General features: G+C 55.2%; 1 protein-coding gene across 13 annotated transcripts in view; it reads left to right on the forward strand.

Annotated features, from left to right (window-relative positions):
- The first annotated feature begins 2,947 nt into the window (after positions 1-2,947).
- The window catches only part of MCF2L (MCF.2 cell line derived transforming sequence like), a 128,934-nt gene continuing 108,678 nt past the window's right edge, over positions 2,948-23,203 (forward strand). For 4 of the 13 annotated variants that reach the window (XM_072761097.1, XM_072761099.1, XM_072761102.1 and 1 more), the window contains exons 1-2: positions 3,668-3,831; positions 5,102-5,274. Coding sequence is in view for 9 of the 13 variants with exons in the window: in XM_072761063.1 (XP_072617164.1) it covers positions 5,106-5,274 (169 nt within the window). In the remaining 4 variants the exon portion in view is untranslated. Of the gene's footprint in view, positions 3,124-3,529; positions 3,832-4,280; positions 4,795-5,101; positions 5,275-23,203 lie in introns of those variants that run through there. The other 9 variants (XM_072761061.1, XM_072761066.1, XM_072761070.1 and 6 more) reach the window with 5 other exon arrangements.

Raw genomic sequence — 23,203 nt, forward strand, 5'->3', positions numbered from 1 at the left:
GCAGGTATGCAGGGCTGGGGGCCAGAAGTGGGCAGGGGGAGCTTCTGGAGGTGGGTGGTTTCAGATGGGGGCGCAGCCCTGCAGTCACTGGCTGGAGGGCGCAGAGCTCCCCATTGCCATGGGGCCATCTCAAGCAACAGATGTCACCCACAGCTTCCCTGCACCCCAAAGAGCCACATCCCAAGCTGGTCCATCAGGTGTGAGGACAGGTGTTGGGACAGGTGAGGGGCAGGGCGGTGTGGGGGCAGCAGGAGGAGGCCCCTACTGCATCCTATGTCCTTGGTCCCTGGGCAGCAGGAAAGGCAGGAGGCCCACAGCCTAGCCCCCTTGCCTTTCCAAAGGGCTACTGGAGAGAGACCCCACAGTTTAAAACTAAGAGCAGCTTTCTCATCTAACTTCAAGGCTGTTCTACAGCACCTTGCTCCTCGTTCCCTTGGTTCCTTCTGAGCAGTTCTGGACACGAAATAACAGGGAGCTCGGGGAGGAGCAGGCTTTTTTCCTGAGTGAGCACAGTGTGGAAACGTGGGTGCAGGTGCGGAAGCCTGTGTTGGCTGTAGCAGGCTGCACACAAGCGCTGACCAGGAAGGGGTTAAGGTGACCAGCACAGCCCAGCAGGATATGCAGGGGATGCTGTGGGAGGCCCCAGGACATGTGGCTGCTGGGAGCCACAAGGTCACCACAAAAAGAGCAGTGTGTCCCCGGGGGCTGCTGGTCCCCGGGGGCTGCCAGCCGCTGAGTGTCTGGCCCCCAAAGGCAAGCAGGGGACCCCACTTGGTAGGTGGGTGAGGGGATGTGGGCCCTGGAGAAGGAGCAGTTGCACTGGAGGGCGTTCTGTGCAAATCCATGGGTGACAGCCCGACCGAGGTCACAGGCCAGGCTGTCCAGAGCGCTGCCCCAACCCCAGGGAACCATGCCCTCTGCTCAGCCCGGGGATGAGTGGGTGGTGAGGAGAGTGCTCTCGCTGTGGTGAGTCCTCTCTATCTTAGGACCCTTAACTCCTCAGGACCCCGCTCCCCACCCCGTGGGCTGCCCTGGAGCCTCCCGGCCCTGACATCACAGTCCAGGCACAGCCCATGCTCCTGGGTGCAGGCCCAGGGCCTCCCTGTGCCTCTGTGGGCCTGAGTTTTGCCTTACGTGAAATGGGGGTGATGGCTGCCCCAGCTGCCTCACATGTTGTGCAGAGAGCTGCTATAACATAGGGCCCCCAGCCGGGGGCTGGCTCAGGGCAACACTTCTTCAGAGTGGTAGAGGCAGGGTTTTCTCGCAGGAGAACTTACAGGAAGCTAGAAGGAGGTCGACCCTAGGGGATCAAGGTGCACCTGACAGTCCCTGGTGGATCGGGGAGGATTTTGCGCAGCTGGAAACCCGCCTCTGTGTCCAGCACCGACTCCCCGCCCCACCTGCCTGCCCGCGTTGTTCACTGGCGCGCACCAGCATCTTGCGGACGACTCCCTTTCTGAGCTTCAGGCTTCGCACTGCCGTCTTGAACTATAAACGGGTCGTTTACCTGGGAAAGAATCGTGTGGGCAAGTCCAGGAGAGCTCACGGTCACGGCAAAGGAGAGGCCTCCGCAACCAGGCTGTTTAACTTCTGTAACGTGGGGAGAATCCTGCCGTTGGGCCTGAGGCCCCCGGGGTGTGTGTACCTGCAAACAAGCTGGCCTGGAACTCAGCAAGCGCGGAGACCCCACTGAGTTGACGTGGTATTATTAAGGGGCTCCAGTCTCCAGGAGACGTAGTTACAAGCGTTTGCTCCATTTCTACTTTTGTGTTTGCTCATGAGAATGAGGTGGCAGGCGGGAGGCTTGCTGGGCTGGGGACGCGGGCACAGGTGACGGTGGTGCTGCAGCCCCAGGGATGTTTGGCGGCCTCATCCCTTGGACAGGGCAGTAGAACATGGGGGTCAGCCTTTCACCAAAACACGCACAGAGGCAGCTGTGGGCCAAGCACCAGCTTACAGGAAGCTATGCGGGCCCGGGCGGAGTCTGGCGGTGCTGTCGGCTGGGGTGGCCGCTGGAAGGGGCCCTGTGGCACTGTGTCCGTGGGCTCTGGGCTCACATCACCTGTCTGTGGCACATTCCCCTTTGAGTTGGGGACATAACCCTGCTTCCTCCTGACTTCCTTGAGTGAAACTTCCAGAATTTCAGCCCGCAGTGGGATGTCCACTACTCCGTGGTTAGGGGGAAATGCTAGGACATCTCGACCTCGTGGCCCAGCCCCAACTATGAGTGACACTGAGCCCAGATGTTGGTGTGTCTGTGGCCTGGAACTGCCATGCGCAGGCCGGCTGTCCTGGGACTCTAAGCTCCTGGAGGGCAGGGTTGCCTGATGCCCTCGGCACTAAGGCAACTAGAGCAGGTGCTCAGGGAGGTGGCTGGGCAGTAGGAGGAGCGGGCAAAGCTGGTTGGCTTGGATCTTCCACTGTGCTCGGCCACGTCCCTGCCACCCAGGCTCCCCAATACCGTGTGTGCTGCCAGGGAGACACCTGGATTCCAGAGAGGGACAGAACCAGACATGCTGGCTGTCACCTCTCTGCATCCTCACTGCTTTCCAGTGGAAGACAGAACAGCCAGAGGGCAGTGACATGGTTTGGTGCTCTGTGGTCGTGCTGGTCTGGAGATTTTTATTTACTTAATATTTTAATTTTTAAAAGTATCTATTTCAGAGAGAGAGAGAGAGAATGTGTGCATGGGTGGGAGGGGCAGAGGCAGGGGAAGGGAGAACTCCAGCAGACTCTTCACTGAGCAGGGAGCCCCATGGGGCCAATCCCAGGACCCTGAGATCACGACCTGAGCAGAAACCAAGAGCTGGATGCTTAACTGACTGAGCCCCCAGGTGTCCCCAGCCTGGAAATTTTTAAAGTGAACGGGCCTGACCTCTAGGTTTGAGCTCTGTGTCCTTGGGGTTACAGGAGCTGTGGGAAACCTGCTGCTAGATGACCCCGCCCTGTGCCTCTCTGCTGGGAGCTTCCTGTGGGCACCACGGTCCAGAGCTGCTGAAGAACTACAGTCCTCGGAGCAGGAGCCCACCCCCAGGCTCCTGGCACCAGCTGTCCTCGGGGTGCTGGAGGCTGACCCCCCACCCCATGAGGGGAGGGTGGCTGGAACCTTGCTGGAGGAAGCAGGTATAGCCTCATGGGTCCTTCAGCCTAGGGGGGTAGAGAGGATGCTTTTGAGAACAAGCTAATTAAAAGCAAACCTTGGGTAGTCTTGTGTCTCGGTTGGGTCTCAGGACTGGAGACCGAGTGCCTGGTGACACTTGCAAACCCCTGCAGTGGGGGAGGGGGGAGGAGTGGGGGGCTGGGCGGGCGGTGGGAACAAAGGTGGAATCACACACTGCGCCTTTTCTTTCCTTCCACCGGAGGTTTAAGATTACAATCAGCCTGCTCCTGTTTGAAATTCTCTGAGCAGAATTTGGAAGAAAAGAGGAAAAAAACAGGGTTTGGGGTTTGTTTTGTTTCAAGCAGGGAAATTGTGCCTCCTACTTTTTAGTGTGAAAACCAGACTTAGGCTATCGGAAATCATTAGATTGGGTCTGACTGTGGCCCTGGTCTGCGCCTTCCTGGAGCAGGATTTGATTGTCTTGGAAAGGTGGCGCAGGATCCTGGGACAGGCAGCACACGTGGCCATCCCAGGGCCTGCGGGGGGGAGGGCGGTTCATCATCCTTTGGGTTCGGGTTCTGCATGAAGGTTCACCATCCTGGTGCTGGGCCAAGAGGTCAGGAAAGCGTCGCAGGGACCCAAAACAATTCCCCAAAGAAGTGATGTGAAGGACGCGCACAGGGAACCAACACGTGGGACCAGCAACAACGTGAATAACCCCCAAGGGACAGGTGTGAGTCCGGGGGCGTCCGGGGTCAGGCGGGGAAGGCGCGGAGCCGGGTGTTTCTGCTGGAAGAGGGGGAGGAGACGGGGTCTGTGCTAAGGCAGGGCTGTGTCTGCCAGCTAGTTACCCTCCATCTGGGGGTGGCTGCTTCCTCCTGGCAGAGACCCCCAGGCTCCTCCAGCCCCTCTTGAGGTGCCGGCCAGCAGGGGGGTGCTTTCAAAGCTGCCCTGGGGGTCAGAAAGGCTGAGTGACCCGGAACAGCCGTCAGGTGGCCAGGCAGTCAGGGGAGTTAAGGGGAAGAGTGGCTGGGCCAGACCACGGCCGGTGGGGGGTTTCGGGGGACAGTGTGTGTGGGGGGGGTCGGGGGCGAGGGGGGGCAGCCCTTGGTGGCCTCCAGGGGATGGGGCTGGAGGTCGGGACCAAACTGCCTGAACTCATCTGCATCCCACCGAACAGAAACAATGAAGCAGAAGGAGATATCGCTGCTGGATCTCCCAATGGGAGTTGCTCATTTACATCTCTGTTCTCCAAGACGGGCCTGCCGGCACGGGCGGGGCTTGGAGTCCACAGCAAAGGGGTCATAAGGAACCCCAAATATGCTCAAAGAGAAGTGCAGACCCGCCCGCGGGGAGCCACCTGCTACGCGTGCCCCACGAATGACTTCAGGCTGACAGCTAAGTCCAGGATTGCTTCCCCCAAACCTGACCTAAGGTTTTTTTGCCGGACTTTCTCGGGAGAGATCGTACCTTCATGTTTGTTCTGGAACTCAGGAGGACATTCTTTGCTCCCAGGATTTAACGTGCTTTCAAGTAATCTGATGAAGCAATCAGCAATGGTTTTGACAGTTTGCCAGTTCGGTGAATTAGACTGTGACCTTGAAACCAGGGAATCAGATATTTTTATATCCTTGAAACAAGAGCCTAAAACGTCAAGGGAAAATCTAGGCCTTTGTTTTTCTTAAGCAGCAGAGGTAAATAATATTTTTGTTTATGCAAACTTCATTCCAAGACAATATCACAAAAGAAGGTTGCTTGTTGTTTTTTGTTTTCTTAATTAATTTAATTAAATTAATTTATTTGAAGTTGCTTGTTTAACTGAAGGTTGGTGGAGTAGAAAGTCATGGGAAAATGAATTTTGTTTAATTGTCTCTTTCTGTTTCTGAGCAAACACTGCAAAGGCTGCATCTAGGTATTTGGACTTTATCCAAAGAAGTGACTATGATGTCTTTGGGCAGCGTGATCTCATTTTCCCTTGAAAATCTGTTTTTTGCACCGCAGACTCATGTTTGACTGCTGGAGATCTGTTCTGTGCAAGAAAACCGGAAGCAACATTCACTCCTCCCTGAGACGCCCCGATGAGGCCGAAAAGGAAGAAGGTGACCCTCAGATCGACGTCCCTGATGTCATCAGGCTTGTCAGAGACCCGCCGGAGCAGTCACACCCCCCTGCAGGTAGGGGCCCTTTGCAACCTCATTTGGACCTAGAAGCTGTTGCTGCTGATCGGATTCAAACATCCTGCCCATCGCTCTTCCAGTCGTTTTAGGAGATGAGTGTGTTTTGGATCTGGGAGGACAGTCACACGTGGCGTCTGCATGGCACCACCGCCCCCCTGCGTCCCTGTGGCATCCCTGTGGCATCTGCATGGTGTCCCTGTGCTATCCCTGTGGTGTCCACATGGTGTCCCCATGGCATCTCCATGGCGTCCCCGTGGTGTCTCCGTGCTGTCCCCGTGACGTCCCTGTGGTGTCCCCATGGCGTCCCCAGGCACCTGCTGCAGGCCTGTGGCTATTACCTACCTGCCCCTGGTGAGGAGCCTCCCATGACCCTCCTCACTTGGCCTCCTGGAGGTTATTCTGATGAGCGGCTTAACATTAGAGGGAAAAAGCTCATTTGGATTAGAAATGAAGCCCAGTGCCCGGGAGGGTGACCAGCACCAGGCATGGCTTCTCATCTGAGACCCGGGAGGTGGTGTTGAATTCGGTGGGTCATGGATCCATGGCCACTGCCCAGAGGACAGGAGAGCATGACAAACGCTAGCTGAGAACCCCACACTCCTCAGGTCCTGGCCTGACCCTAGTCGGGTGACCTCCCACATGCCCTCCTGCCCTCCCCTGAGCCCTCCTGCCCTCCTGTGTGCCATCCCCTGTGCCTCATCCAGTTCCTTAAAGCAAGCGAGAGGCCTGCTCTGCAGTGTGCGGTTCACCAGCCCTGAACTCCCTGAACCCCTTCGTCCCCATCCTATGCCAACAGTAGTTCTCAGGAGACAGGGCAAGCAACGTGCCACCTACAAAGGGATGGCACGGGTAGGACGACGAGTGTCCACCCAGGGCTGGGCTGGAGCCGCGAGGGAGCACAAGCAGGGCCCTCACCTCTGTCTCCAGGGATCCCAGGCCTTGCCCTAAGCGGCCTCTAATGTAGGTGGGCAGTGGGGTTAAGGCAACCCTGGGCTCCCTCGTGGGCTGTGTCCCTCTGACCTGTGTCCCTCGTGGGCTGTGTCCCTCTGGCCTGTGTCCCTCGTGGACTGTGTCCCTCTGACCAGTGTCCCTCACGGACTGTGACCCTCTGGCCAGTGTCCTTCACGGACTATGTCCCTTTGGCCTGTGTCCCTCGTGGGCTGTATCCATGTCTGTGTTGCCTGGGCACCCCTAGGTGAGAGAGTACCTGCACCATCTTTGCACCTCGGCATTTGTGCTCCCTGTCCCATGTGTGCCGTCCATCTGCCGACAGGGTATCTTGTGCACACCCCAGACCAGGGTCTGAGCCACGGCTCCAGTGATGGGCCTTGCACATATGGACATGGTTGGCCGTTTGCACCTGGCCAGTGGGTGGTTGTTTTCTGCTGTCATAGCCCCACCAGCATCTCTGTTTAGTCTTGTTGGTGCAGAAACCTGAGTTTTACCACTTCCTTTGTCGGTGACTGTTGGCCAGCAGGAGGCTGAAGCCTGAGACCCCAAGTCAGTCTCCCCACGATCCGAGTGTCCTGACTGACCGCCCGACTATGGGGCCTGGTTTTCTGGTACTGTCTGGGTTGGGAGCACAGCAGTGGGATGGCCACCCCCGGGGGTGGCAAGTGCAGGGGAGGGCAGGGGAGGGCAGGGGACGGGGCCAGGGAAGGCAGGGGAGAGCAAGGGATGGGGCTGTCACCCGGTACACCTGGCCCAGAAAGGGCACTTGGGAAGGCAGCATGCTTGGTCCCTCGGTGAGGGCACGTGGGTGGTAGACACGGTGGACGGCTGACTTCTACAGCTGGGAGGTTGTCGAGTGTCTCCGTGCACAGTGGGGCCGGAGTGGCTGAGGCTCCAGAGTGGGACGCCAGAGCTGGACTCTGCTCGTTGCTCGGCCGCCTAGAGCGAGGGCTACAGGAAGGCCCTCCACGGCTGGTGACAGTGGCAGCATGTGCAGCGGTGGTGGCAAGGACCCAAGGTGTCGTGGGCTCAGGCGACGGGCCAGGGTCCCATCTCAGCTGCGTAGCTGTGGATTCCTCCTCCGTGCCCCAGTGGCAGGCCTCACGGGCCTCTGTGGCTCCTGCTCTGTGGACAGGCTGCTGCACCTGTGGCCCCTTCCCTGCTCCCTGTGGAGAGAGGAAGGAACTGGGGGCTGAGAGGAGGAGGCAGGTGTGGGGCCGCCTCTGTAGTGCACCTAGTGGGGCTGTAGCCCTGTGTTGGGTCTCAGCTCCCACAGCCCTGCTATTCCCGCCAGCGTCTGGTGCACCCACCTGCGGGTCAGAGCCTGCCCAACCATCAGCCGCGCAGGGAAGGCTTCTGGTTGCAGGGCGTTCCACTCCCTGTGAGCTGGCCCCACAGAGGGCTGGGCAGCCTCTCCTTTCAGCGGCCAGGGAGGCATCTCGGGTCAGCGCCGGGGTCTCCTTCCTGGGGCCACTCTTGGGCTCAAGTCCCCGCTGGAGTCTGGAAATGCCCCCAGCAGTGTGACCACTCACCCCACAACCCCCCTCTTTCCAGAAGCAAAGTCGTGGCAGATGCTTCTCCTGCATGACGCCTTTCTGTGGGGCTGCACGGTCTGCAGATATAGGCACAGGGTCTCTGCACACAACTCCCTTCCCCTCACGCCACACAGGTGCCGCTGCTGACAACCCCTGCTCCATGACCCCTGGCACCTGACCCGGCCTGGGCTGGGCCTTTGTCACGCACCCAGGGCACCAGGCTGACACGGCAGCCCCAGAGTGGGGGCACCGAGGTGCAGGCAGTCCTGGGGCCCCGGCTGTCCGTCCCATCCAGTTCTGAATGAACAGCTGAGGCAGGTTGGGGCAGAGCCTGGAGAGCAACCAGGACACAGCAGAGGCAGGAGGCCAGACCAGACGGGAGCTGGTCACCTCATGGGAATGGGCCTGGGGGTGAACACCACGTGTCCCCGGAGGCGCCGGTGGTGTGTGGGAGACCAGCACACACGTGCACACGTGTATTTCATGAGCGCAGCTTCCAAGCTTGCTTGGCTCTCCGCCTTCTGTGTGGCACTTTCCCACGCAAACCCAGGTGCCCCGACTCCTGCTGTTGTGGCCTGCTCCCTGCCGGCATCCTCGGGCACCCACCCTCAGGTCCTCTGGCCTCTGCCAAACACCTCCATGAGCAAGCAGTGTGGTAGGCAGGGAAGCGGCAGCAGCTGTGAACGTTTGTTTGAATGTCCTCTGTCCTCTGAAACCTCGATTTTGAGAGCACGGGCAGGTGTTATTCTCACGGCGGCAATTCCTTGTCCTCGCTGTGACGCCAAATAGGTGGGGCCTGTCCGCGGGCACGGGCGGGCCTCCGTGACTCAGGGTGCCACTGCTCTCCTGCGTTTACTTTTCAAACGGTGAGTCTATTCTGACGGGTTAGCAGAGTCTCTAATGACGCCAACAAACCTTTGAGCATCACGCTGGGACAGCTGCCGGGAGACGTCTTGAGGATAAAGGACAATCAAATGCGGTTCCTGATGCGAGCGTAAAGCCCACAGTTACCGTCTGCAACATGAGGTTGAGCCGTGGAGCTGCCGTTGCATCGCCCAAATCTCCCAAGGTTGGCGCTTTCACGCAGCTGGACCTAATTCCTGCGCGTGGCGTGCACGTGAGAGCGTGCGTTCCCGTGGAGCAGGGCCCGCCTGTGACCCTCCCGGCTTAGCCCGGCGCCGGCTGAGAGTGCGGCTGGGGAAGAGCGAGGATGACCCCAGGGCACGGTGCTGGGAGGGAAGCCACTGCCCAGCCTCTACGCCTCCTGGCGGACCGCAGCCTCAGCTCCGCCGGGCGCAGGTGAAGGGCCCTGAGTGAACATGGTGCCCCCGTGCGAGTCTCCCCGCGCTTGGGCCTTTCCTGGAGCCCCCAGGCCGAGAGCACAGGGTGGAGCACACGGCCCTGGAAGACCTGCCTGGCGGCCACACTCCCCAACAGCTTCATGTCCCAGATGTGACGTTCTCACGAGAAAACGTGCTGTTTGTAGAAACAGAACTTGGGTGTTGCTCTAAACAGTCTTGTTTTCACCCTTTCCTGGTCCCTTGGGCTTTGCCCTTGGACTAAACGTTACTGGGGAAGCCTGTAGGAGCTCCGCACCTGCAGATCGTGCTCGCTGCTGCGAACCCGCAAATGTCTGGGACCCGCTGGTGGTGGCTGGTCGCTGTCGAAAGCCACAACGAAAGCAGCCCTGATGCCCCGCAGCCTCGCGGTGCTCAGATTTCCCAGGACCTCCCAGATAGGCTCTCCTGGGTGGAACCGACTAGGTGTTAATATGACAGATGTGACGGGTCACAGAACCCCAGGAAGGACTCTGGCGGCTGGAGAAGCCCCTCACAGGGACAGATGCCCGGGAGGCTGCTCATCCGGAGGCTCCCTCCCCAAGCCTGCCCCACCAGCAGCAGGAGTGATGTGCATTTTTATTTTTGCAGAAACTTGGTGGTTTTTCTGTGGAACCAAGTGCTCTATGACACGTGCTATGGATCAAGGTGATCCGGGGGCCACATAGCTCTGGGAAAGCACATGGCTGTTGTGTCACCAGCAGTGCCAGGCTGGGCCCCCCTGCCCTCCTTTGCTGCTCCCAGCCGTGATGCATGGCTGGTGGGGACAAGGTCTCCCTCCCTCTGGCCTTGTCAACTTCCGGACTCAAGTCCTGCCCACCTGTCTAGATGGGCAAATGTACCGCCTGTTCTGCGAAGCACTCATCTGTGAGGCTCTCAGCTTCTGGGGAGGTCCTGCCACCCTGACAGTGCACGGGCAGCTTTGTTGCTGACAAGCCATGTCATGCATCTCCAAGACACGGCAGCACAAGGACAGGCAGCATTTCCTTTCTGTGGCAAGCTTGGTGGCAGGCTTCTCCGCAAGGGCCTAGTACTGGGAACCACGGGGTCCAGGAAGCCCTGGTCACCCAGCTCCATGCTCTGTGCACATGTCTCCATCCTCCACGTGCGAGGCATGGCGGTGTTTAGAAAGGACCGCACTGGCACGTTGGGTGGCAACCTGTGGGTTAGCCACATGGAGCAGCAGGTGGCGCGTGGCTGTTTGGAGGGGTTGTGCCAGCCAGGTGCTGGTTCTCCTGCGGCACCTGAGGGACGTGGAGAAGATGAGGGGGTTTCACTGCCTGCACATTAAAGACTACAAGATTCACTCCCAGACAAAACCTAGGACAACCCTTCACAGGATAAAGCAGATGCCCTGTATGAGGACAGAACCAGCGGGGAGTGGGCCTGGGGAGGAAGGTGCTCAGGGCAGGCAGGGAAGACACGCACCGTAAGATGAGAAATGCTCACCGGGTTGGATGGGAGTGAGGAACACAGAAAGATGAGGACACCTCCGTGGTCCCCACCCTCACAGGCAGAGCGTAGAACCTGCCACTGGCGAGCATGCAGTCCTCGAAGCCATGCTGCAAACACCGCGGTGTGGACAAATGTCTTCAAGTATTTTGGTTTCCATCAGCAGCATCCACTCGCAGGAATAGAAACTAAGGAAGTGATAAAGAGTCGTCACAAAGCTCTGTGAACGAAGCTGTTCCTGGCAGGCATCATTTATACCAGTGAGGGTTTGGGGAACAGTGACATCATGGCACTGGCACTAGGAGCTGGTGGCACTGCTCCGTCGTGTAGACGGCACCCTTGCCGTCAAAGACCTGCAGCTGAACGTGAATGTATTCTTTCGTGCGCTGGTAATGTGTTTTCCTCTGTCTGCCTGCGGCAGGGACAGTGTTACCTCCACGAGAAGATGTGTTTCCTGGACCCCCACAGGCAGGACCTGGACCCCCTGTCCCGCGCTGAGCCCCAGCCGTGGGGGCGCGTGCCCTCACAGGGGCTGCTTCTGCAGGAACCGTCCTCGTCTCTGGGTCTGGGCCCCGGGCTTCTGGCCTGAGCTCACCCTGAGGTTTGGAGGGGGGACGTCTTGTGGGAGACTTTTCCTGGCAATTGGCAGGCAGCTCTGGGAAAATAGGTAGGTGTGAATAAAGCCCTGGAGGGCGGGGACAGGAGGGCCTGGTGGGCCTCCTCAGGCAGGGCAGCCCGGGCCACAGCCACACAAGTGTCCCCGAGGGCAGAGGGTCAGGCCCGGCTGGCTCAGCCCGAGTCTGCCCTGGAGGCCGGGCCCTCCTGCACCCCGGCCGCCCTGACAGCCTTGCCCCCATGCTCCTGCGCCTCAGAGCCACGCTGACATGTGTCTCTGTCCCATACTTAGAAATCGGACCGTGAGTCAGCTCCTGGGGTGCACTTTGGTTAAAGATGGCATCATAGTGGTTCCCTCCCACCACAGACGTGACACAGGCTAGTCTGTCTGTCAGGATGTTAGCAGCTGTCAGTGAGCGTTGCTGGGAGTTATTCATTGACTCCTGAGAGGGCCGATGTCCTCCTTCTCCCAAGAACTCCATTCTGACGGCCAGAATTCACCCGATGAAGAGACAGGTCCCCCTGAGCTCCTCGTCACCATGATGGGTGGTGCGTGGGCCTGAGGCACACGTGCCTGGTTCTCTCCTTGGTGTCTACCAGCTTCTAGGGGAGTGAGTCTGCTGTTAGCACCTCCCCAGTAGCAGTGGTGACAGCTTTTAAAAATATCACTTCAAACTGGTACAAAATAGAATTTAAGTGAATATGTTTAAATGACCTTGTTGGCTTTGTTGGGGGTTCCTTAGCCGGCGGCCTGCCATCCAGCTGTTGGACGAGGTGAGAGGCCACCTGTGAGCAGGAGGGGCAGACGAGCAGCTTGCTCTGGAGGGAAAGCTGGTGGTGGCGGCAGGGTCCCCACCCAGGGGTCCATCCGGCAGGTCGCCCAACGTTTCTGGTTACTCTGTGTCTGGGGACATTAAAGCTGTAAGTCAGATCCAGTTTGGTGACGGGGTGCTGACAGAGTGGCCAGTGTCTGCTTGGGGCCTGCCTGCTGTCTTGTTTTTAACAGAAGTAAAAAACATAAAAATTGTATACATCTTAATCCATCGCAGATGTTCACGTTGGTCAGATTGTCCAGTGTGGGGCCTTGGGAGCCTCTTCACATTGGCCTTCGGATCCGCCGGGCCTGCTGCTGCATCCTGGGTGGATGCTGGAGGAGAGGATCTCGGGCGAGTGTCTGGGAGTCCTCTGATTTACACGGCACTCTGATGACGTGGCGCACACGGTGGGGACACCCTGCCCTGTGCCCCACTGTGCCCTGAGTGCGGCAGCCCCTCGGCGGCAGGATGAATTCCCACTGCAGCCCTGAGACTGTCCACGGAGGTTATGTCTGTCTGGCTGCCCTTCACGTGACTCATGAAGATGCAATCTGAATGTCAGGGAACAGTTTCCAGACCTTTCAAATAGTTATGGTGACTTTTCCCTTTGTAAAAAAAAAAAAAAAAAAAGTCATGATAGGGGCTCCTCGGTGGCTCAGGGGGTTAAGCAGCCAACTCTTGATTTCGGCTCAGGGTTGTGGGATCGGGTCCCACGTCGAGCTCAGCACTGAGTGCTGAGCAGGAAATCTGCTTCGGATTCTCCCCCCCGCCCCTCCCCCAGACCTCACCATGACTATCTGTTCCTAGTACTTGTTTTATAGGAGGGTTGGCCTTCCCTGTTCCTTTTAGGAGTGTGGGCTGTCCTGCTGCCTAAGGCATGTGTACAGCGATGTGCCCCAAGGGAAATGGTTTCCCATACTTGGGAAAGGAACATGTGTTAGGGAAGTCTCTGGAAGCTTTGTGACACTTGCCCATGGGCATATATGTGTGTCAGACAACTCTCAGGAAGACGTCTGTGTCAAGAGGCTTTTCTGGGCTCAAATATGGAGAAGGGTTCATGCCCCTCCCTCCCGACAGCGGTCAGGGCTCACGGGGTGGGTGGCAGGGTGGCGGAAGAGGTGGGTCCCTGTGCACAGGAGCCAGATGGACTCTTGGGACGGGGTGTTAGGAGGTACCTGGCGGGCTTCTGGATGCAGGTGTGCACTCCAGGCTCACATGCTTGGGTCTTCGGGCCTCACTCTGCTTTCCCCTGAGAGCCAGCTGTCCGGCCACGTCCTGCCTGGGGAGTGGGAAGCGCAGTGTCTCCACGCAGAGTTCTGTTGGTTCGTTCTGCTCCTCCCATAGATGACAGCTGGGGGTCGGTGTAAGCCCAGGTGTGGGTTCCTGGGCCCCAGTGCCCCTTCTTGCTGCGTGGCTGCAGCACAGCCATTTCAGGAGTGCTGACAGAGCGGCTGCAGAGTGCAGTCAGGGCCTGACCCCACTGGAGCTGTGCCACCCCCACCCCGCCCCCAGGAACAGGGACATGGCAACGCGTCTTCCCTCTGCTGCCCACTCCGAAGCATTGGCAGAATGACCCTGGGGGAAACGGCAGGGAGCGGATTCTAAACTCACTTCCAGGCCAACCCCTCAGACTCCCTGGTGCCATGCATGCTTCCAGTTCAGAGCCAGCAGCAGCGGAGCTCCGATGCCCCCTCTGGCCTTCAGCACCCGGGCTTGCTCTGCACCTGCTTGGCACCCGTGAGCCCCCCACATCTACGAATGGGAGGTGAGGGAGCCCAGGTGGCATGGGCAGGGGCATGGAGAGTGGGCACCGTCCCTGTGCCGCTCCTCAGCTCTCTGCTGTCGTGCCCTGGGTCTCGGCTCCAGCTGTCCCCCTGTGGCGGCAGAGCAGCGGGCACTCACTGTGCTAGGAATGTGGGAAACTGCAGGGTGCTTCTTACACGGTCAGCACGCTCGCCCCACATGGTCCCACAGTCGGGGGAACTCCAGCTCGCTGGGGAACTGGGTGCTCGTGGCTTCTGCTTAGGGAGTCCTACAGGTGAGCTGCAGCCCGCAGGCTGCCCATCCAGCTGTGCGGATGCCTTGGGAAGCACAGCTCATCCTGTGCCGCTCAGTCGGCTTCTGGATGCACAGAGACAGTAGATGAAGGGATCTGTGTGACAGCTCGGTGTCACCCAGAAGGCCATATGTGTGTGTGTGTGTGTGTGTGTGTGTGTGTGTGTGTGTGTGACTGTGAGCGAGCATGTGTGCATGTCTGTGAGTGTGCACACTGCCTCATCTTCACTTCATTTTTACTAACAGCTTCATTTCTGCATAAATCACAGACCATAGATTTTTCACTATCTTTATTTTTTAATTTAATTTAATTTAAATTCAATTAATTAATATATAATGTATTATTGGTTTCAGCAGTAGAGGCCAGTGATTTCTCAGTTGTGTACAACACCCAGTGCTCATCTCATCACGTGCCCTCCTTCATGGCCATCACCCAGTGACCCATTCCCCACCCCCTCCCCGACAGGACCCTCTGTTTCCCAGAGTTAAGATCATCTTCCCCTATGATCCTCTGTTTTGTTTCTTAAATTCCACATATGAGTGAGATCGTATGATAATTGTCCTTCTCTGACTGACTTATTTCACTCAGCATGATATCCTCCAGTTCCATCCACGACAATGTAAATGGTGGGTATGTCCTTTCTGATGGCTAATATTCCACTGTATGCATAGACCACACCTTCTTTATCCATTCATCTTTCGATGGACACCGAGGCTCCTTCCACAGTTTGGCTATTGTGGACATTGCTGCTAGAAACATTGGGGTGCAGGTGTCCTGGCGTTTCACTGCATCTGTATCTTTGGGGTAAATCCCCAGCAGTGCAATTGCTGGGTCGTAGGGCAGGTCTATTTTTAACTCTTTGAGGAACCTCCACACAGTTTTCCAGAGTGGCTGCACCAGTTCACATTCCCACCAACAGTGCAGGAGGGTTCCCTTTTCTCCGCATCCTCTCCAACATTTGTTGTTTCCTGCCTTGTTAATTTTCCCCATTCTCACTGGTGTGAGGTGGGATTTCATTGTGGTTTGGATTTGTATTTCCCTGATGGCAAGTGATGCAGAGCATTTTCTCATGGGCACGTTGGCCATGTCCATGTCTTCCTCTGTGAGATTTCTCTTCATGTCTTTTGCCCATTTCATGATTGGATTGTTTGTTTCTTTGGTGTTGAGTTTAATAAGTTCTTTATAGATTTTCATCCCCTTTAAAATGTACAGCTGAGTGGTGTTCAGGCTGTTGGCAGACTTGGCCAGTGTCGCCATGAGCTTGAGGACACTCAGTTCACCCCTGAAGGAAGCCCCTGACCCCGTGAGCAGTCGCATCCCGTCCCCGCCCCCACAATCAGGGCTCTGCACTTGGTCCATGTGGATTTCCCTGTTCCAGGTGTTGCATGGAAATGGTCACACGCAGCTCACGAGGCATGGTATCTTGAAAGTTCTTCCTGGCACAGCCTGCGTCAGGTTCCGTCCTGCTGTGTGAATAGATGATGCTTCACCTGATTGTCGGGTGTGGGCACTTGGCTGGTTTCTGCTTTGGGCCACTTTGGGCCACTGTGAATCCTGCCTCCACCAACATTTCCGCACCGGCTCCCGTGCATAGGGTTTTCACTGTTCCGGGGTGCACGCCCCGGGAGGAGGTGCCAGGGCACATGGTGACTCTGGATTTAGCTGCTGGAAGACCACCACCCTGTTTCCCATGTGGCCGCAGCACCTCATATCTTCCTGGCAGCGGACAAGGCTGTGGTTCCTCCACGTCCTTGCCAACACCTGTCTTTGTCCATCTTTTTGTTTGCCGTCCTGGTGGGTGTGATGTGGTATCTTGCCATGGTGGTTTTGGTTTGCATTTCCCTGATGGCAAACAATGTGGAGCACCTTCATGGTTCCTGGCCATCTCACACCTTCCCTACGGAAATGTCTGTCAGCACTCTTGCCCACTTTTCTGTTGGGGTGTTTGTCTTCTCAGCGTTAGCTGGGGGAGTGCTCTGTGCGTTGCAGGGACAGGTCCCAGGCCCCCTTCTGCGCCCTTTGGGTCTCTCACCCCAGGGCGTCCCCTAGGGGTCAGGGTCGGCCTTGGTGAGAAGCTGTGGCCGCCTGTCCGCATCTGCTCAGGATGTCTGCAGGTAACTGCACATGTTCCCCTGTGCACACAACTAGGCACCTGCCCTGGGGTCTGTGTAAACATGCGCCCGGGCATATAGCACCCAAAATGGGGTTACTTGGGAGACCTTTCCATGGGGATGTGAAAGGTGAGCAGTGCCTTCCAGGGCTCGTGTGTGCCATGGAGCATGGGTCTTGTGCTATCTGCAGAAAGGCCCCGGGGAGTGGGCAGGACCTGGGGTAGAGGGGATGGAGGGCGAGTAGGTCAGGGCCAGGTATCCTCACCAGTTCAATGTGCCAGGTAGGTTCCAGAAAGGCCCACAGGGCTAGAGCCTGAGTGCACCTTCTGGAAGTTTCTGTGGGCCTCTGAGTGGTGCACTGGTGGGATACCCTGGAGGGTGAGGGGCTTGAGGGGGCCAGCCTTCGAGAGCAGGACTGGGAGACACCAGGGTCTGGGCACAGACCCCTTTGCCCTCCCCCAGACACTATGTGGGGAGGAGCGGGGAGATTAGGACTCATCCAAGGGGATGCAGTCACCATGGACACGGTGAAGTTGCTGCTTGAGCTGAGTCTGCCTGGGAAGACCTGGGTTCTTCCACAGCTCTGGTGCAGGAGGTGGGGCCCGAGCATAGACGTGGGGAGGTGAGCACCCATGGTCCTCGTTCATCGTGGGGGCACCTTTCGCCCTCATCTGTGGCCCATATTGGCCTTGGGGTGTTGAGGGCGCCATGTCCACTGAACACCTCACATGCTCGTTCTCAGCCCCAGATAGTTCAGGCATTTACAGATTAGAATATGAATATTGCAACAGGATAGAGGAAGCATGGGTTTTCATGCAAATACTCTTCCTTCTCTGGAAAGAGCATCCCCCCACCCTCAAGTGCTGAGCTGTCACTGCCTGCTTCTCGGGCCCTCTGCCCTCGGCCACAGCTGCTGGGACCTGATGCTCTGCCCCTGCCACAGCTCCCACTGCCTCTGAAACCTCTGGGGAGCCCACCCCACATCAGCACCTCCATGTGTCCCCGGGGAATGGGTATGAGAAGCTAAGACCCGTCTGTTTCATGCTGGCTCCAGGGTGCAGGCTAGGAACACCTCCCTCCCATGTCTGTGCCAAGACCTTAGCATTGGGTGTTGCCTCCGCCTGCCAGCCCCAGGAGGACCTGAACAAGTGTGGATCTGGCCCCTGAGGATGCAGCCACCTGTGGATGGCTCTGCATGGAGCTGGGTCGATGTTGAGGTGTCTTTGCAGGTACCTGGAAATCATTTTGTATCAGAAGTGGCTTCAGGAAGATGGACATGATGCCAGTTATGCACATGTTGCACCATCAATTCATAAGTGGGGCCTAGAGGGTGTGTGGCATACTGCCCAGGGCTGGCCATGATGGTGCAAAGGCCTGGTCCTTACTGCCTGGTGGGCAGGTCCCGGTGGTGGGCCTGCAGTGGGAGGCCAAGGGGCAGTGAGAGCCAGTGGTACTGGGCTCATGACCACAGAGCTGAGCTGTGGGCCGGGTGGGAAGGCAGGTGCTGTGCACTAAAGCAGGGAGCAGGACTTGGGGGCACCAGCTGGTGTGGAGCAAAGTGGAGGCCAAGCTGTTCCTGACACCAACAGCAAAACAAACAGGAGCTCCCTCCCCAGCAGCCCCCTCTCTGCAGAGCCCTGGCAGCGCCCTGGCAGTGACTGGCTGGTAGATGTGGGGATTCCGCAGGTGCTGGTGGAATGCATTTCTGTATCCCAGCTCTGCACCCTGGGCTCCTTCACTCTTGGGAGGAGATGGCTGGGGACATTGCCAGCATCTTTACAATTCAGAGAAACCTCTCCTTTTACCTAGTCTGGAGGGAGGCTCATCAGTTCTGTGGTCTTCTCTATCTGCCCGTTTTCTAGTTTTCTGATTTCTATTTTTATTATTTCCTTCCATCTGTTTACTCTGGTTTTAAACGGCTCTTCTGTTTCTAGTTTTTGAAGGTGGATGCTTGCATCACTGTATTTAAACCTTTCATCTTTTTCTTTCTTTGAGAGAGAGAAAGAGCATGCACACACACATGTGCATGAGTCAGGGAGAAGGGGAGAGAATCCCAGGCAGATGCCCCGCTGAGTGCAGAGCCTGACACAAGGCTCGATCCCAAGATCCTGAGATCGTGAACTGAACTGAAATCAAGAGTCAGATGCTCAACCTACTGGGACGCCCAGGCACCTCAAACGTGGGAATTTTAGAAGTGAAAAATGTAGTATCTGAAGTAAAAACCCCAAGAACTAGCAAACTTGAGAATAAAGCAGACCTTGCCCAATCTGAACAACAGGGAGACAGGCTAGAACAAAAATGAATAGTCTCGGGGACGTATTGGACTCTATCCTCAGAACTGATAGTCCTGCCGCTGGAATCACAGGAGAAAAGTACCCAAATGTGGCAAAGACACAAATGCAAACATTTGAGAAGTTGGTAGATCCCCAGTTAGAATAAATCCCCCTGAATCACACCAAGACCCCTCATGGCTGAACTTCTGAAAACTGAAGATGAAGAAATACTTCTTGAAAAGCACAACTACCATGTCTCCCTTGGTAGGAAAGAGACCATTTGCATAGCCCAATGGTGAGTCAGGACATTGAGTTAGTGATTTTTAAACTCCCCACAAGAAACCTTCAGGCCTAAATGGTTCTACCCCAGGATTCCAACACACATTCAAAGAAGTAACATCAGTTCTATGCTGTCTCTTCCAGAAAATAAAAAGGAGGCACATCCCAGTTCATCTTCTGAGGCTAGTATAATATTGATGGCAAACAACAAAGACAGGAAACCCACGGACACTATTGCTCATGAATATGGACACAGAAGTCTGTAACAAAACATTAGCAAAAAGAAGTTAGCAATATGTAAGAAGAATTACTCACTGTGACCAGGGTGGGTTATTGCAGGTGTGCAGGCCTGGTTCCGTATTTTGAGATTTATCAGTGGAATCACCACATCAAGGGACTCAAGGAGAAAAATCACACCATCATTTCATTCAGTCCAGAAAGATCATTTGACAAAATTCAATACCCATCCAGAAGAAGAGGAATACAGGGGAACTTCCTTGACTTGTTAATGAGTGCCTACGGAGAACAGTTGCAGCTAGCTGGGCGGAAAAGTCCGGCATCCACTGTCAGTGCTCTTCCTCAGGCATGGGGCAGGAGAAGCAAACACAGGGCACAGAGATGGGCAGGGAGGTATCAGCAGTCTGTTCACAGGTGACACGATCATCTAATTATAAAATCCCAAGGGCTTTGCAGAAATATTCCTGGAACTATTACGAGACACGGTGGCAAGGCTGCAGGATACAAGATATACATTCAGAAGACATTATGTTTCTATTTATAGCAATGGACACATGGATGCCAAAAGTAAAGACACAACATTATTTACCATTATTCAAAAAAATGGAGCATTTAGGCTCAGCTAACAAAAGTTGTGCAGGGCTGTGTGTCACCCCTGCCGATGCTCGGTGGGGACTTCGGTAAAGGGGTGACACGCTGCATTCACAGGTCCAAGACTGAGTGTAGCACCTCTGTTCTTGCCACACTAATTCACTGCATCCCTAGCAGAATCCCAGAAAGGTTGTTTTATGGATATGGACAAGATGATCCTAAAAATTTTTTAAAGATTTTATTTATTTATTCATAGACACACAGAGAGAGGCAGAGACACAGGCAGAGGGAGAAGCAGGCTCCATGCAGGGAGCCCGATGTGGGACTTGATCCCAGGTCTCCAGGATCACACCCCAGGCTGCAGGCAGCGCCAAACCGCTGCGCCACCAGGGCTGCCCGATCCTAAAATTTGTATGGGAAGTCAGAGGAGCTAAAATTCTTACTTTATCTTGAGAAGCAAGAAAAAAGAGGAGCCAGTGCCTCTGCTATCAAGACATTATTTTGCTATGTGTGCTGGGGCAGTTGGGTGCTTCCTGGCAGAGGAGCAGACCCTGGAGCACGATAGGAAACTCAGAAGCAGAATGGCACCAGTGGGGCCAGCTGATGTTCGGCTAAGATGGATGATGCAGGGAAGATTTTGCTTTTTTGACAAATTGAGCAATGGGAGATCCAGAGGCAAAAAAAAAAAGAAAAAGAAAAGAAAAGAAAAAAAATTGGACCTAGATTTCATACCTTACATAAAAGTTAACTCTGAGTGAATGGATTACAGATTTAAACAAAGCATACAACTGTAGTACTTTTGGGAAAATATAATAGATGATATTTGGGATTTAGGAATACACAGAGTTCTTAGACCTGATGCCAAAAATATGATCCATAAAAGGAGAAATTGGTAAATTAGACTTTGTCAAAATTAGAAACTTATCCTCTACAAAGGACGCTGTTCAGAGGTGGGCAGACTAGCTGCAGTCTGTGGGAAAGTATCTTCAGATCTGAAATCTGATGAAGGACTAGGAATGTCCAATCTCACTAGCATAGCAGCTGGTCCAGTTAGCAATGAGCAGATACAGACGTCAGGCAAGCACATGGAAAGATGCTCAACGCCATCAGCCTTTACAGACATGCAAATAGGATCATGCTAGATACACTACGCACCTCCCAGAATGGCTGAAATAGAAATAGTGATGACCACCCACACAGGGGAGGATGCTGAGAGGAAGGATCACCCCTTTGCTGCACTGGGCGGGGATGCAGCACAGAGTGGCCACTCGCAGAGCCTTTGCTGCCAAAACACGCTGCTGTCCTGCAACCCAGCAACTGCACTCCCAGGCATTTATCCCAAGACACAAAAACTTTACACAGATTCATGCATGTGAATGTTTATGTCAGTTTTATTTGTAATAGTCCAAACCTGGAAAGAGCTCTGTGTCCTGCAGTGGGTGAATGGCTAAAAAATATCTGTGGTCTGTCCCTGCCGTGGAGCATCACCTACTCTGCAGCAACAGGAAAGAACCATGCACTACAGCCTGGATCAGTCTCCAGAGCATCAGGCTGAATGCAGGAAGCCAGTCCCCAGAATTACACACGGGCGCACTCGGAAACACCCTGGCCTGGCTCAGACCACCGTGGCAAAGCAGATACCACAGCAAACAAGTCAAGGAACTTTTTCATTTCCAGTGCATACGTGAGTTTCATACCTCGCATGAAGTATGTTATGTCTAAAAAAGTACATACTTTAATTAAAAAATATTTTACTGTAAAAGGTGCTAACCATCATCCAAGTTTTTGACAAGTTGTAACCCCTGATCACAGATCACCGTGACAAATATGATGATAAAGTATGAAATATTGCGAGAATCACCAAAATGCAACAGCAACACGAAATGAGCACATTCTGTTGGAAAAGTGGTGCTGGTAGATGCTCAATGCAGAGTCTCTACAAACCTTCCCTCTGTAAAAAGGCAGTATCTGCGGAGTGCAATAAAGCAAGATGTGCCTGTCTGTGCGTTTCCAATTCTAGAACATTCTTGAAATGGCGAAGTTGTGAAAATGGAGAACAGATGAGTGGTTGGCAGGGATAGAACGGGAAGGAGGCGGGGGTGTCGGTGAAGGGACTCCGGGTGCAGGAGGGGATGGGATGCGTTGTGACTGTCTGTGTGGTATCCACGCTGTGACATTTACTGCCATTTTACATGTTTTAACTGTTGTGGGGGGAGGGCACACAGGATCTCTCTGGATCATTTGTCATAACTGCACGTGAATCTACAATTATCTAAAAACATAATAATCATCCACAGCCTTATTCATGCACTACCAACAAGCCCAGACACGGGGCTGCATTGGCAGGCTCTCGCCAAGTCATAGAGCCATATCTGAAGTGGAAGGAGAGGGGAATAGCTAGCTCTGACCTTGACAGGCTAAAAATAAATATTTGCTACAGATTTATAGGTCCAGATCTAAAAGCTTAAGTAGATGTCAAGGTAGGTTAATTCAATTTCACTGACCTTGGTGTTGAGCCTTGGAAAGTACTGAGTGTAAGTTAAGGCTCAAGTAAATGGCATGTCTAAAGTTAAATCACACGTTTAAATATTCAGCTCTGTGGGAAGGCAGGCAGAAGGCACCAGACCCACTCCGCGGTGATGGCTGGGCCACCATGCTCTTCGTGTCCTCTTCCTCTTGGAACCTCAGTGAAAGGCTTGAAGTAGGCTCGAGACACACAGCTGCCTGTCCCCTGCGCTGGCCGTGGGTACACCTGCCAGTGGGGGGCACTGTGCATGCACGCCTGGCCCCCTGGTGGTTTTCCGGGGATGCCCATGGAGGTGCAGGTGCTGTGTCCACAGTGTCCCCTGCTAACCATGATCCTCTAAGGGAGAAAGGAGATGAGTCTCTGCTTTCTTTAGGATGCTCAAGTCCCCAGCATGCCAGCTCCCGATCTTCGAGGCACAGACAACCCCAGGTCCTGAATACCCTGAACCACTGTGCCTCACTTCTCACATTTTTTGGGGTATTTTGTAGATTGCTTGGGGACACATTTGACAGGAAGAATCTGAAAGTGTAAGATTCAATACAATTTAAATGTGTTAACTATTAATTTTCTAAACAAAGTAATAAACCAACTTCCTAGTTATAAATTGGTGCATTCCAGTGTTTACAGCTTTGGACTGGAGTCACCCAGAGTGGGAACACAAACAGTAATGTGCGTCAGAGCTGTGACGACACCGTGCTGCGGGTCCCCAGAGGCCACGTTATCATTCCCATCACTGGGCTCTATTGTTACCAGGTTCCTTTCCAATAAGTGTTGGTCCACTGGCCAGAGAGCACACCGGGTGCTCGGTGTGGAAAGTCACGAGGCAGAAGACATCCGCGCGCCTGTCTGGGGAACACATTCTGGTTGAACGAGAGCAGCGGGTCCCTAGAAGGCCGGGCGGGCTGCCCCGTGCCGGCACCTGCGCCCGGCGCCCGGCCCGAGCTGGAGCACCACCGCCCACCCGGGGGGCGCCCGCAGCCCACTGCTTTGGGAGTCCTGTTGGCAGGCAGGACTTTCTGAGCATTTTGGTAACTGGAAAGCACATTTCCAGCTGATTTCCTGTAGGAACGTTGGGGAGCATTGGCTGTCAGACACCGGGAGCTCCAGAGATTCTAGCCATTGCTGTTGTCACCATCGGAGACAGTGT

The sequence above is a fragment of the Vulpes vulpes genome, chromosome 6 (genome assembly GCF_048418805.1).
Source record: "Vulpes vulpes isolate BD-2025 chromosome 6, VulVul3, whole genome shotgun sequence".
Classification (NCBI taxonomy): domain Eukaryota; kingdom Metazoa; phylum Chordata; class Mammalia; order Carnivora; family Canidae; genus Vulpes; species Vulpes vulpes.